Below are 15,809 nucleotides of genomic sequence, written 5' to 3'. Positions count from 1 at the left end.
CTTGCCAGTTGAACTTCGAAGATGCAATTAAAGGTATCACGGAACAGCTTTAGCGTCCGTCATTGATCCCAGCTCTTTATCTTTATTTCCTTTGCACATCTATTTGTATATTATTTGCTCTTTTTCTAGTTTTGAGGTAGAAATTAGATACCGTATATACTCGAGTATAAGCTAACCTGAATATCAGCTGGGGCACCTAATTTTACCACAAAAACCGTATTAAAATGTGCTTTAAAAACTTGACTTATACACGAGTATGCACGGTAATTATATATGGGTTTGAATGTTCATTTAAAAGTATAAAATGCTCTCTAAATGTGGCTTCACGTGCACCCCGTCTATTTTGTGTTTCCTTTCTCATTCCATTTAATGATAGACCTGTGAATCTGAATTTAACCTTGTTTTGGGTGGCAGGAAAGGAGGCAATCTAATTTTCGGTTGGAAATCATTGCAGATATTGCAGTCCAGGTCATTGCATAATCAGACGGTACTTCTCCACGCTCGGTGAGCGGCCCGGGCATGGTGGCCAGCACAGGAAGCAGCGATTGTGAGACCAGCGCAGGGCCGGCAGTGTTTCTCTGTCTGTTGTCACTCAGAACCCAGCAGAACAGCACATAGCATTTCACCTTTATTACAAATCACTTTTAGGAGCTAATCGTGTGTGTGTGTAAATCTTAGAAATGTTTAAGAGTACTGTGTTTGAGCAACACTTTTTGATACGGCGTACTCAATCCCTCGTTACAAGGCGTGCTTAGCCTCAGCGCTTCTGGAGCAGGAAGACTTACTGTGAGTGTAGCTAGCGCATGTGTGTGCCCTTTGTCCCACTGAGCTTGATGAACCGATTAACTTTCTAGTGATTTTTTTATAATTAACTCCAGCAATTAGAATAATCTTGTTACGATAGTGTAATATCATTGATAACATAGGTTTTGCATAAATGTAGTTAATATAACTACACGAAAGCTTAAGACATTGTGATACATTGGGTTCTGAAGAGAAGCAAAGCCAGTGATGGCTTGTACGTGTTGTCTATAGAAAGAGATACAAATCAAGAACTGACTGACACAGTGGTTTTCCAGTGCAAGTCAGGCTTCTCCAGAGGCCTGGAAGCTGACGAGCAGGAAGCAGGAGATGCAGAGACAGAGGGCGGGGGCCCATGTGCACGAGCTGGAGGGAGGCAGAGGTAATCTGAATCCTGAGTCTGCCTAATGTGCCCTCCTGGGACTGGCAGTTGACACAACAGGAGATTAAGGAACCAGGTTGGAGAATCTGCTCCAGCAGAAGGCACAGGGCCAAAGAAGATTCAACTCTGCTAGGCTACACTGCCAGGAGGTTTCACCGGGCAGCCACTCATCGGGTTGCTGATAGGTTGGGCTCTGCCCCTGCCCTTAGCAGAAGTGCTTGTTGACACAACCCCTGGTCATCACAGACGCTGTGCAGCCACCTCTCCTTCTGCTGTTGCTCATACGTAGTCGATAAAGCCTGCTTCCTTTCTCATGCTCCTCCTTGGTCTTCACCGTCCTCAGTGTAATTGGTGGTACTGCCATTTATGTTCTTTGGCTCCCTCATTTCCATTCTGCGTTCAGTCCTCTTCTCTTGCCCCTGTCATTCATCCTTTTTGTAGTGTCTTTGGTCTTCTCTCCAAGTTACTTTGTTTCTATTTGCTAAGACGAGTCTTCCGGAATCCTAGTCCTCCTTTATCAGATGGGAGGTCTTCACAGTTAACAGTGATCTTGGGGTCCAGTGTGTTTCAACCGGGCCAACTATTACTAAACAGCTCATTCCTTCATACGTTCTCTTAGGTTGTACCTTCCACTTGGAAAACTTACTCAAAACTATGTTCTCACATTTTTCACTTGTAAATCCTTCCGCTTCACTAAGTCCCACTACCATTCCCTTTTACTGCAAGTGCTACTGCAGGTGCTACCTAGTTTCACTCGGGGCTTCCAGGAATGGTTCTTTTACCAGCCCAACTATCCTGTGCCTCCAAAATGTGAGCTCTGAAGCGCTTTGGCATCTTCTTGATGGCTGTACACTGTAGTTCTGTGTTCAGATCTTTGCACTTTTATAAGGTGCACGACTAGAGAGGCAGCAGACTGTCTTAGTAGATTCTTTTATCTGTTTTTTTCATCCCTGCTGAGTTCAGCGTTAGGAATGCCAGCGAATGTTGCACAGGTTGTGTCCAATGAGGATGGACTCCAGCGCTAGCGAGCTGGACGGGATGCCCCCTCTTTTCCTCATTACTCATGTACAGAAACTCTGCCTGCCCCTTTACACAAACTGGCACATCTCTTAACGAATAAAGACTGCGTATCTGTGCAAATAATCCTTTTTGCCTTTGCCCACTTAGTACCGTCCACACGTGGTTTTGGACTGTGTGCCCCCTTGCTTGTCTTCTCATTGCCTTCTGCCACAGATGTCTAGGTTTCTCCCGTTGCTCAGCCCCTCCCCCTGTCTACGCACTCAGGGTTGGCTGCTGTCATAAACAGTAGGGGTGATCTGCTGGGTGTGTGTGTGTTTCACTTTCACTGTTGCCGTGTGATTTGATTTCTAAGTCATTGGTCAGAGTGCTCCTACTCTCTTCAAGATAGGTCACCAACAGTCTGCTCTCTGCAATTCCCCGGGTTCTTTTCCACCTATATCACCTCTGTTTTTTTGCCTTTGCCAGTGGTGGCCAGCTGGCTGACTTTTCCACCCGAGAGTCACGGGACTTGCGTTGCTGTGTTTTAGGTCGCTCTTCGCTCTTTCCCATCGACGACGGCTTGCTCGACGATGGTCACAGTGACCAAGTTGGCGTCTTAAATTCACCCACGTGCTACTCAGCCCATCAAAACGGAGAGCGAATAGAGCGCTTCTCTCGAAAGGTGTTCGTTGGTGGTCTTCCTCCAGATATTGATGAAGGTAAGTTGGTGATGGGGCTTAAAAAAGAGAGAAGAGAAAGCTGGATACAGGATGGGGACTTCAGAAAGTTTGTGGGGAAATTCCATTATCTTTAAGTTTGGTGGGTTGTTTTTTTTTACCCCCCACCCGACAGGCTTTTTATTGAACTGGGGGTGGGGTGTAGTGGCTTAGGGATTTTTAGAGGAAGAGTAGGTATTCATCTGTGTTGAAATACTTTGGTCACCCCTTAAAGTTAGGAGGTAATTGAGGAAAAAAGACTCTTGAATTTTTCCTTCCTTTCATATCTCTTGGCGAATATTTTTGGCGTTGTTTACCATACTCTAGCTCACTGTTTTCAAAGTGGCCAATACCGAGGGGCTGAAAAAGGAGATTATTACCCACACTTTTATCTTGGATTATGAACCATAAAGCAAAAGGTTTTCATTGCCAGCGGCACTGAGTCACTTTTTCCCTGAAGAGGGGCAGTAGTAGGCCAAGAAAGTGTGGGAAACTGCTCTGGATCAAACTACATGCATGTGAGATTTGAAGATCTGGCATTTAGCCTTTTATATGATACGCTGGAGCATAATCATGAAACCTTATCAAAAGGTTTATTTCCTTAAGGCAGATTCACTTTTAAACATGCATCAAACATTGGTGGACCTAAAAAACATCATAGTGAGCAAAACTAGTCAATCACAGAAGTATTCCATGAGACTGCAGTTATAAGGGAGATAAAGCCTTTCATACCAAGGGAACTGACTTTGGAGTCTGCTGGTGGAGGCCAAAGGAGGCACAGTAATGCAACAGGCTAGACTAGCGAAAGTGGTAACTTGGAATACGGTCATCCACAAGAGGGAGAAGAGAAATCAAGGGTCAGGTGAGGGGTGGACTATTGAGGGATGCGTAGGGGGTGTTAGTTTTTAATGGACAGTTGACCTGAAATGTAAACTCGCATCTAATTGATAGCTTTAAAAAATTAGAAATAAATGAGTAAGAAGCTTTATAATATCCAAAGGAGAAATTGAGAAAGAACATAAACAGAAAACCCAAATTCCACAAGTCTCCAAATGCATGTGGAGCTCTTCACATGCAATTGGAACAAAGGGAAAATAATTCGAGATTGAAACTACTGAAGTTAAGTGATTTTTGTGATGTTGTGAGACACTTGTTATTCTTTACAACTAAATCCATAGTCCCCAATCTTTTATTAATCTAATAAGATTTCGGCCTAGTGATAGAAATCAGTGTAGTGTCGTAAAAGAACACCACACGTATAATTAAAATGTGGCTGCCACTTATCAGACACCAGTCTTGGGAAAGAGCAGGGTTTCACTTGTGAGACCCTCATGAATCTCTTTATTTACCTTAACAAAACATTGACATGTCCCTCATGCCTGTGCTATTTATGGTTTTGTGTGCTGTAAATCCATTAGTAGTCTTACAATGTAACATGACATTTTGAAACTCACCCCCAAATGATGATTCTGGCCACCGTGTTACTAGAAGTTGAATTTGTCTTGACGAAAATTTCTCTCTTTATTGGCATATGATTTTAATAAAGATACAAGACAGGTTCCCCTTGTTACAATCTGGTTTACTTTAGGCAATATTTGGCACTTACCAATAGTACATCTTGATAGAAATTTGTTAAATATGGTGTTTCTTCAAATTAACCATGAAAACAAATTCCTGAGACATTTTATTGTACTTCCTATAGATGAAATAACAACTAGCTTCAGAAGATTTGGGCCTTTGGTGGTAGACTGGCCACATAAGGCAGAAAGCAAGTCCTATTTTCCACCAAAAGGTAAGGGGCTTTTTTTGTTCCTAGGTGCCAGGGGATTGGTTGTATAAGGACAAAAGAGAGCCTATCAACTTCTTACTTTTAGAATTGACGCAGGCTTTCTCTTTATATAGGGTCACATTACTAAGGATGATTACTGATGGATAATGAAAAGGCTGGGAGCATGTTGGCAGAATGGGCTTATGAATGATTAAGAAATCATAAGACACTTGCTGTGTTTCCTCTACAGCGGTTTGATAGTGATTTCACAGATGCAAATCGACAAATGTTTTGAATATTTTCTCCATCTCAAGCATAATTCTAAGTAAGCCTGGTTACACAAACATAAAAAGCGTCTATGTCCAGTAAAACTAGGAGTGAAGTAACTTAGTCATACCAACTTGTAAACAGCTTGAATATTGTAAGACCTGCGTGCTTTGGAGAACTTTAGAAAATGAACCCAGCGCCGCAGAGAGTTCCTTGTCACTGAGTTAGGAGTTTAGAATGGGCTGGAAGGGACTCAGCACTTTTCTTTAACCCCTAATTACTTTAAATCCTAAGTGGGATACTTAGTTGTGTTGATGACTTACTGCTAGGCTAATACTGTGGCTGAAGGCCAGCGACAAAGAACCACAAGTTACACTGACATTCATCTGAGCACAGCAGGTGCAAGACCAAGCCCATCACCAGTGGGGAGAGGAATTCCACCCTGTCCACAAGGAGAGAAGGGAGGAGAGCGGAAAAGCCATTCCTTCTATCCGAGTAGCTTGTGGCAGATTCCTCTGATGTGAGTGTACGAAGGGGAGAGGTTGAAAAACGGGGACTTTTCTCGGCACGTCATCGGAAAGCATGTTCTAGAAAAAGAAAAGGCACACCACCATGTTTCAGAGTGGAGTGAAATAGCAAGACCGGAGAAAAGAGTCTGGAAAGTCTGTTAGATGATCTGATTTGACTGGGAACAGGAAACCTAACAGGTCTGCGGCCTCTGCCAAGCTAGCTTGTGTGGCGCTCCCAGTGAATTGTGGGAGAACTGCATTAAAACTTCCATTACTAGTGTGTGTCGTCCTTTCCTGAAGGAAGAGTGCAGCACTGGCAATTATCCGTATCTTAAGATCTTACCCTGACACGAGTCATCAAATATTTTTGAGTAGGGATTCTGGGTCTCAGCCCTCTATTAGGAAAACCTAATTAAAGCTTTTCTCTTAAACACACACATAATTTTGGGGTGTCCTGGAGGACGTGGAATTCCTTTGAACCCTTGATTTAGACAGAAAGTGAACGTGGTATAGGTAGAGTTACTCACTGCTTGACATGAGGATTTAAGCTGTTCTAGCCCAGCGTCTTAACTGTTTATTTTATACGGTTTATTTTGTATAGAGTTCAGTATAAACATGCTAGTTGGTAATGTTCCTCTCCAAGAGATCCTGGTTCCCCCACAGTGGTCCAACCAGTTTGTCCACATCTCTGGCCTTTTCCCTCAGTGCTGCCAGAGCATCCTCTCCAGAAAGCCCTCCTGATGATGCTATCTGACCCCTCACCGGCCAGCTTAAAGCCTGTCTGTGACTTTTCTTCTGATTGGCCCGTCCAGGTGGCTAGCACAGACCAGCATCTGCTCAGCTCCCTCTGTGCCTTGTGCTCTTTTGGATCTTCCTCCTGCCCGTGTTCTCAGGGACTTTTTGTGTTCGGCATTTTTCTCAGCTTGTAAACTCTTCCGCTGGCTCCTCATCTGTACCTCAGCTTAATTATCAAGTTTCACGCAGAAAGCTTTCAGGCTCCTGCTGAAGTCTCATCTTCCTGTTGTGCCCCTCCCCACCCCCGGCTTCAAGCTGGCCCCCTCCTGGCATTCATCACAGGGATTCTGTTACATGTTGTGACGTTTCAAATACTGTGATTCTTTTGTCAGTGTCGGTGTCAAGGACGACGAGACTGTCTTTACAAGTGTTTATTCGCCTTTATATCTCTTAACAGTTCTTGAATTGTTTTGATAGTTCCCTAATACATGATGTAAACAGTAATAAATACAAGATACAGTGGCTACTTTGGCCTTAGGGAAGAGCATCATTGAGAAGAACCAAAAAACTCAACTGCCAATGAGTCGATTCCAACTCACTGTGACCCTGTATGAGAGGGTAGAATCCCGCTCTAAGATTCTGAGACCATAACTATTTCCTGGGAGTAGAAATCCTCATCTTTCTCCTTAGGAGCAGCTGGTGGTTTTGAACTGCTGAGTTTGCAATTAGTAGACCAACATGTTTATAACTAAATCTTTACTGTTCTGAGAATCAGTAGGTTTTTCAAGTGGTCAATACCTCCATTCTTGGCTTCTCACAAGACAGAATTCACGCTGAAGCCCGTTTGTAATCCCAGTGGATTTTTATGAAGGACAGAAGAAGTTTCCGATTTTACAGCCTTAAAGGGTGCACCCCTCTTTCAAGGAAGCTGTGCTGGGGCCCACAACTCAACACGGGCAACCTCGTGGGACTACGTGCCCACACGTGGTGAACTGAGGTCAGAGAGCATGGCCCCATAAGGCGCAGGAGCAGGGAAAAAAGAGGAGAGAATCCTCTGACCTACCACTGACAGGGAGCCAGGTCAAGAGACCGGCCCTCCCGCCGCCGGGGTATTCAAACCTCTGGCTGGGGAGGCATGGGCGAAGGTATTGGTTGACCTCATTGACTGAATTAAGCCCACCTGGGTCTAGTTTGGGCGGCCCAAATTTAACGCCCACCTGGCTTGGGCTCTGAATTTGAGCATGCCCAGTTAAGGGGCCTTCATAGCTGCCTAAGGGTCACCTGATTTCCTTCCCAACCTCCTGTAGGGGGTCTGTCTCTCAGCTACCTAACACCGAAATAACAAAACCAAAAACTGAAATTTAGATAGTATATTTTCCTTTGCCGTTAACATATAAGGATTACCCTATATAATTATTAACAGCCCTGGTGGCCCAGTGGTAAAGTATTTTGTGCTGAACTACAAAGTCATTGGTTCCATGAGAGAAAAATGAGGCTATCTTGCCCTGTGTAGGTTTGCAGCCCGGGAAACCCAGTGCAGTAGTTGTACTGTGATCAATAGGATCCCTGTGAGTTGGAATCAACTCAATGGCAGTGAGTTGTCCGGTTGCTTATATGATTATTAACTAAAAACTGTTACGTGGTAGAGAAACTCTGGTATTTTCTATTTTCACATTTAAAGTTCGTTGTCGTGGAGTTGATTTTGAATCACGACAACCAGTTTGTTACAGAGCAAAACCTTCCTGCGTGGTTTTCGTGATGTTGATATCGCAGAAGCAGATCTCCAGGCGCTACTAGGTGGGCATAAGCAGCAAGTCTTTCTAGGTTAGCCAGTCTAGTGCAAGCCACTCACTTTAACTGTAGATCCTAGTGTACTATCATGTGGCTTAATTAAATGTTGGGATAGAAACATTTCTCTCCTACTGGTAGCATTCACAACATTGAACTTAGAGTAGTATTTAGTGAATTGATCATATGCCCTCCTCTTTATTCTTGGAAGAGTCTCGCCATTCTCTCTAAGGAGCATTCTGGCTGTACTTCTGCTAAGATTTGTTCCTTCTTCCGATGGACTGGCTTTATTTTTCTTTAAAAAGAAACATGATGTCTCATAGACTTGTGAAATCAAATGAAATAATTTGCATAAAACTCTTACCACCTGGTAGTGGGACTCCATAGAAACTAGCTAATTATTGCTTGATTATTTGTGCGTGTTCCATCGAATATGATATTCAATAAAAGGCATAAGAGTTGAAGTCCTATTTGATAGTGTGGTGTTTTTTTCTCTCCCCTTCCACCCCTCCCTCAAGCATGCATTTTTCTGGCCAATCCTGAAATGTAGGCTGAAACCGCTGGCCTTGACATGGCACCTCTTGTTTTCTGGTTGTTGCAGGTTATGCATTCCTTCTGTTTCAAGAAGAGAGCTCAGTCCAGGCTCTGATTGATGCTTGCATCGAAGAAGATGGGAAGCTCTACTTGTGTGTTTCTAGCCCAACCATCAAGGACAAGCCAGTAAGTCAACATCCTCTGCATTCCCAGCTTCCCACACACCTTCCATACACGTGTCTGCTCATGACTGGAGAACTCATCAAACAACCATGACTAAGTTTGGAAACATCTAAGTTTGGTACCTCTACTTAAAAATTTAAAAATTGATTTTTCCAATTTAATAAGCTGCAACTTTGAATCATTAAAAGGACCACTGCAAAGGACAGCGTCCGCCATGTACATTGTAAGACCTAACACAGCAACGCACTTTCTTCTTCGTAGGTTCAGATACGTCCTTGGAATCTAAGTGATAGTGATTTTGTGATGGATGGTTCTCAGCCTCTGGATCCCCGAAAGACCATTTTTGTTGGAGGCGTTCCAAGGCCATTAAGAGCTGGTACGTGAAAGATTAATGTTCTAAAATCGCTTTCAAATAAGTGTTCGAGTCAGTAGACACCCTTGTGCATGAAGCATTATTGGGTGTGGGGAGGGGCAAATACCTCAGTTATCATTAACTACAGACAGAATCCTGAGACAAAATCTGAGAACCATTGTTGAAGGTTCTCTCTTGAAACTCATTACTGGACGGTGGATGTTCATCTCACAAGATTAAAAGCTAACTGCAAGGAGACTCTTGATGGTCTACGTAAATGAGAAGAGTCTCAATAAATATGTCTGGCTTCTGAAGTGGAACTTTGAAAGAAATTAGGACTTGGGGACTTGATTGTTTCTGGTTTTATATGAGAGCCATAAAGTAAAAGAACAGCCTGGTTGAGGGAGTGAGAACTTCTGTTGGTAATCCTGAGCCAGAGATCCAGCAGATGGAGACCTGTAGGACCGTAATTACAGGCTTGCAGACTCCGGGGAAGGCTGTAGATTTGTATTTGGATGAGAGCTAGTGGCGCCATTAGGAACCCTCAAATAGAACGAGGGTAGTGATACCAGGAGGGTAAGGGTAAGATGGGGGGGGTGGGTAAAGGGGGTAACCTGTCACAGTGATCTGCATATAACCCCCTCCCTGAGGGATGGACAGTGGACAAATGGGTGAAGGGAGACATCAGACAGTGTAAGACATGAAAAAATAATAATTTTTAAATTATCAAGTGCTCCTGAGGGAGGGGGAAAATGAGGAACTGATACCAAGGGCTCAAGTAGAAAGAAAATGTTTTGAGAACGATGATGGCAACAAATGTGCTTGATACAAGGGATGGATAGATGGTGATAAGAGATGTATGAACCCCCAAAAAATGATTTTTTAAAAACCAAACCCTGAAATAGACATTTTACTTAAGGTTATTGACATTTGCTATTCTCTTAAGGATAATCACAGTAACTTTGTTTTTGAGAATAGTGTCAGGAACGGAGCTGAGGAATCAAGAGCAGAGAGAGAAGGCTATCCACTTCATGCAAGGAAGAAATTAGAATATCTTTGAACAGAATGTTGGTGCTGACAGTACAGAGATTAGGTCCTAGCTATGTCTTTAAAATAAGAGTTCATAGGATTAGATACGCAGTGGGTAGTAGGGAAAGAGAACTCAAGATAATGCCAAAGGCCTTGACCTGGCAGCGCAAGCCACCTCTTTCGATCTTCACTATCTGACTAGACAAAAGAACTCATTGAAGGAGGTTCGTTGGAGTGACAGATCACAAGGTCCATTTCGAACACACTTAAGAGTCGGAGTATCTGTTGGCTATGAATATGCACTTGCCACTACGGCATTCTGTGAGAATGAGTGTGAGTCTAGAGCAGAAGTGCAGGGTGGAGGTAAAGTGTTAGGAGCCAAGCATACACTTGTAGTTCTGTGCCATCAAGTAGATGTTGACTTCCAGTGACCCCTTGGAATAAAGTAGGACTGTCCGGAAGGTGTCCTAGGCTGTCATCCTTCCTGGAGCAGATGGCTGTGCGTTTTTCTCCTGGGGAGGTTAGCATCACAGAGCGTGGTGTTTAAAGTCTGACCCAGCATGAAGTCAGCAGAGCCCGTACGCCCAGCTAGAGAGGCTGGAGCACTGGGACTCTATTTAAAAGTCAAATTGAAGAGGAACTAGCAATGGATTTTAATCTTGCCTCCTCAGTGAATATTGAGAGATTGAAGATAAGTATCATTGATACAGTAAGGGAATGAGAATATTTTCTCCTTGAAGCCAGGTAGAGAAATATTTCAAGGAGGAGGAGGGGAGTCGCTGTTAAAAGTTGTTGGTGGGTAGATTAACTGTTGGACTTGGCAGTGCAGGTGGTGAACTTGACCAGAGCAATTAGAGCGGGAGGAGCTTGAGAGGGTGATTACAGTGTGTCTGACCGGCAATCGGGGAGAGCATAAACATATTTTTAGTAATTTTCTCTCAAAGGAAGCACAGCGAGAGCAGTTGCTGAGAGGGGAGGGGCAAATAGCAGTGACCTGGTGTGTTAACGGAAGCTGCAGCATCCAGGGACAGAAGGCTGGGGAAGGGGGAAGAGAGCATTGCCGGAGTAGAGGCCCTTCCTGTAGTGAGACTAGGTAGGATTCAATCCGGCACAGATGGCCCCCCACTTACCATGGGGTTCTGTTCTCGCTCTGTTCTGCTGTAAGTTAAATAACTCATTGGTGTTTGTTTTTTTAAAAGTTTTCTTTAGTATTGACTTTGATTGTATCCATCCAGTCTGTCTTTTTCTTTGGGGGTTGGCGTGAGATTGATATCATCTGCAAACTACGTACTTGTGTGACATTGTAGGCGGTATGTATTTCTAGTGATATAGACGTGCCAAAATCACAAACATAAAGGGCAGTTTTTTGTAAGTTGAATATATGCTAATTTGGGGCTGACCTATATGTAAATGAGAGGGTTGGACTTAGAAAAAGAGAGAAGACAGTGAGTCTGTAGTGGGTTTTGTGCTTGCCAGTGGTTGGATGGAGTCGTGGCGAAACTCTTCTTTATTGAAACCTACAGGAGAGCTTCTTTGAGCTCAGTTTCTCCTTCACAACTTCCTCTCTCCTCCCACCTGCGGTCAGGTGTCACTGTCCTGTGGACTGTGCAAAGCATTGAAAGCTTCCTGATTTATTGAGTTCCCTCCCGTTTGATGTGAGCTTCTTTTCCTTCCGAAGTGGAACTTGCTATGATCATGGACCGGCTGTATGGTGGAGTTTGTTACGCTGGAATCGACACAGATCCTGAGCTCAAATACCCAAAAGGTGCTGGGCGAGTCGCTTTTTCGAATCAGCAGAGTTACATCGCTGCCATTAGCGCTCGGTTTGTTCAGCTTCAGCACGGCGATATTGATAAACGCGTAAGTGGACATTTTACGAATCCCTTCCGAGGTGTGATCCGAAGATTACTACCCTAAGGATGTTTTAGTAATATGATGCAAACAGAGTTAATTTCTATAGACTTTTAGTGCCCGGAGTTTGTGACTACTGCACCAACATATCTTGAAACGTAGAACTCCTGACTGACATGCTTTAACATGGCACTATAACGTACAAAATGATAACATACCCAAAAGATGTATGTAAAGGCATTTTACGTTTCTTTATTGGTGCCGAGATGGCTAAATAGGCATGAACTCAAGAACAACGGGTTGTGGGTTTTTAAACCATGGAGCCAGAGCTTGTTTGAGGCATGTTCTGTGGAGCCAGGGAGAGAATCCCTTTCCCAACTTTCACTCTTCTCCAGGGCAAAGTAACCCTCTTAGTGTGTTTCTGCCCTTGGATGGAAAATGGAAAACAGTAGTCGTGCCGGTCTGGCAGTTATTTTTAGGATTCGAACAATTCACTTAGGCAAAAAGTTCAGAGAACAGAGCTACAGTAAAATATGCACTGTGTGCCCTTACCTAATCGTCCTAAAGTTAGAAACCCCCTGGCAGCTGGCCAGAGGTGAAAGGGCTCAAACAAGCCCGCCACGCACGGAGAAAGACGTGTCGATCTGCTTCGTCGGGGCAAATCCTATGGAGCAGTTTCGCTGCCCTTGTCGGTTGCTGTGAGTTGGAATTGACATGATGGCTGCAGGATGGTTTTGTTTTGTATTTATGGGAATATTGCCCAGATTATCACATGCCAAACCATTCCAACGTAGGACAATATAACACACAGTAGAGTCCCAAGTGACCCAACCACCCGGCCTTTGTTAGCCGAAAGGTTGGCTGTGTGGGAACCACCCAGCAGAGTCTCACCAGCCAGGGCTTCCAAACGATCGCAGCTTTGAAAAACCCCATGGAGCGGTTCTGCCAGGAGCCAGAATGGTCTTGGTTATATTATAGAATCATAAGCTAGGGATCCCATTTTCCATGTGTTTAATGACTTGTTAAATTGATTAAGCCCACACCTGCCATCATCAAGTCAGTCCTGACTCCCGGTGACTCTGCAAATCTCTAGGGAGCAGACAGCCTCATCTGTCTCGGGAGGAACAGCTGGTAGGTTTGAACCTGCCGACCTTTCAGCTTGCAACCCCATCCTAACCCAGAGCCACCCTACTTTACAAAACCATTTCTAGGATTGAGAGACAAACTCAATTAAAAGCACACAAGTAACGTACATTGTTACATTTTAAAAAATATTGTCAGCAGCTTTATATCAAGTGATCCCTAAACGAACATGGTATCAGTATCTGTTAAAACCAAGGGAAAATCCAGGCACTGTCTTCAGGTTGCTTAGACCCCGCACCCAAAACAAGTAGCCCCAGAGCCCAGAGCCAGGCAGGAGCCCACACCTCTGCTCTGCCTTCCAGGTGGAGGTGAAGCCATACGTGCTCGATGACCAGATGTGCGACGAATGCCAGGGGGCGCGCTGCGGCGGGAAGTTTGCACCTTTCTTCTGTGCCAATGTCACTTGCCTGCAGTATTACTGTGAGTTTTGTTGGGCAAATATCCACTCTCGGGCAGGCCGTGAGTTCCACAAGCCATTGGTGAAGGAAGGCGCCGACCGCCCACGGCAGATCCACTTCCGCTGGAACTGAGGAGCGCGCTGTGTGTCCCAGGAGAGGAAGGGTGCGTGTGGGTTACTGTGTTGGGAGATACTGACATGCAGAAGAAATAAGTGCATTCTTCTGCTTTACACCCCGGCTGTCAATACGTGCATCTTTATCAGCAGCCAAAACACCACAAGCCTCTTGTTTTTCACCAAAACCCTACATCTCAGGCTTACTGATTTTTGCGATATTTTCATGTTAAAAAATAAAATGTTCTTTTGTATTTTCTCCAAGTTATTTTTATATGTAAAGTGAAAATTAAGATAAGAGAATGTTTTGCGTAGGGGCAACACAGTCTGCTGCTATATACCGTGGGTGAAGCGTGCACTTATTTCTGAACATGGGTTTTTAACTTCAAGATCTGCCCCAGGAACTTTACCAAAGGTAGCAAAATAATAGTGAAGATGGAATATGTCTGCTACAAATGCTTATTTTTATCGTTGCTATTTTCCGTATATACATAAACTAAAAATTAGGGTTGATTGGTTTTGGTTTCGGGTTTTGTTTTGATTTTGATTTTTTTGCTCTCCATTTTGACTTGCAAGAAATAATACCTCAAGATAATCGGATTTATTAGCTATTTTTAAACATTTTTAATCACAAGCTGTATTAGCTTCTGCTGCTATATAGGTGTTATGTGTAAATGCCACCTATTAATACGGGATTGAAAATGTTAGAGACACACTGCATTGCAGAGATAAAAATGCAGGCAGCACAATATGGCCTAAACTGCCATCGTTTTAGAATGTGAAAAAATAATTTTTTAATGCATGTTTACTTACCTGTATCCACCATATGCATGCACTAGAGTTTATTAACTTACAAGAGGTGAGGTCTTGCGAATGCTCACACAAGCTCTCTTGAACGTAGATCGCATGAACAAATGATAAGATTTGTTTAAAAGAAGCAAACTTGCATGCATTATTGTGACTTCAAGTTTAAAAGCAAACCTGTCCTACATGTGTACAATATGCCAATTCGTTTTAGATTAGCAAGTGCAGCCATCTTGTGATCTGGTCGGTCGTGGACTTGGACTTTATGCAGACTGGATGTAATATGTGTAATCCTTGTGCAATTTTGTGACGTGCGGTTCTAATTCATGTGCAGTGATGTAGTATAGAGAAAAGACTGAGTAGAAGAAGAAGAAAATTCCCAGGATTTTTAAATGACGTTGATTTTAGCCCCTTTGAGAGTTCATGGTTAAGACACCCTTTGCAAACCAAAGACGGCCAGCACACTGCTACCCAACCAGCCACCAAATGTCAGACCCACGGGAAGCCCATCCTGACCACGGCAGGCTGGAGGGGGACTGCAAAGAGTAGAGTCAAGATGGAGGTGGGATATAGGAAGTTGGCTAGTTGAGTGACATGAAATGGTACCTTTACAGCGATGTTGTGAAATCTGGCTTAAACTTGCTTACATGTTTAACTTACATGTACCTCGGGGTCTTCTGTCTAAACTGGGGTCACTGTTGCATGGAACATTGTTGTCCTTAACGGTTAAGGATTGATTGCCTTTTTTGGGGTTTTGTTTTTGTTTGTTTTGGGTTTATTTGGTTTGGGGTTTTTTTATAAAAATTAATGAAGGAATTTTGGTAATGACTTGGCTTGCAGTTCCTTTTGATTTTTTTTAAGTTTTTTTTTCTTTTTTGAGGAAGTGGCATGGAAACATGCAGTCGTGCGTTTCTCTTGGTACTGAACCCTATTAGAATCTCATCAGTGGCATTTTTTTTTCTCTTCAGAGCATATTTAATGCAACTAAGCCCCTGTCTCTTAACCTAAGAGTTTTTCTGCAATCCAAGCAAAGCGCCCAACAGTGGTCAATGTTCCTTTTAAAATATTAGTATGTGCGGATTTTTGACTCTGAAGAGAAAATCAGAGGGTATTGCTTTACAGCAGACCCTGGGACAATCCCTCGAGTGAGCCAAGTGTTGATCTTACATTGGTTGTCTCGGTGTGCTTTTTTGTACTGTAAAAAAAAAAAAAAAAGATGTGGTTCATGTCTAACTGCTGTTTTACTGTGGTTGTGGTTCAAGTTTTTAATGTTTCAAGTTGATGCTGTTTTCAGAAGAGCTTTTTACTAATTTATTTGTCAGTGTTCCCTGTTTGTTACTTACCATGACCCTCCAGGTTTTTGGAGTATTCTAGTCTAACCTTAACCCTGCCAAACCTGGATCCATTTTGACATTTATTATGCACTATTTTTATATC

The 15,809-nt window shown here is 43.4% G+C and overlaps 1 protein-coding gene across 4 annotated transcripts in view; it reads left to right on the top strand.

Annotated features, from left to right (window-relative positions):
- The window catches only part of CPEB2 (cytoplasmic polyadenylation element binding protein 2), a 55,399-nt gene extending 40,231 nt beyond the window's left edge, over positions 1 to 15,168 (top strand). For all 4 annotated transcript variants that reach the window (XM_075544517.1, XM_075544519.1, XM_075544518.1 and 1 more), the window contains 6 exons: positions 2,731 to 2,901; positions 4,601 to 4,690; positions 8,567 to 8,685; positions 8,944 to 9,058; positions 11,742 to 11,923; positions 13,360 to 15,168. In XM_075544517.1, coding sequence (XP_075400632.1) covers positions 2,731 to 2,901; positions 4,601 to 4,690; positions 8,567 to 8,685; positions 8,944 to 9,058; positions 11,742 to 11,923; positions 13,360 to 13,587 — 905 coding nt within the window. In that variant the 3' untranslated portion in view covers positions 13,588 to 15,168. The remainder of the gene's footprint in view (positions 1 to 2,730; positions 2,902 to 4,600; positions 4,691 to 8,566; positions 8,686 to 8,943; positions 9,059 to 11,741; positions 11,924 to 13,359) is intronic.
- Positions 15,169 to 15,809: the final 641 nt, after the last annotated feature.

Source organism: Tenrec ecaudatus, chromosome 3 (genome assembly GCF_050624435.1).
Source record: "Tenrec ecaudatus isolate mTenEca1 chromosome 3, mTenEca1.hap1, whole genome shotgun sequence".
Classification (NCBI taxonomy): Eukaryota; Metazoa; Chordata; class Mammalia; order Afrosoricida; family Tenrecidae; genus Tenrec; species Tenrec ecaudatus.
Note: the sequence above shows the minus strand (reverse complement) of the source record. Positions and strands in the feature narration are given on the sequence as shown.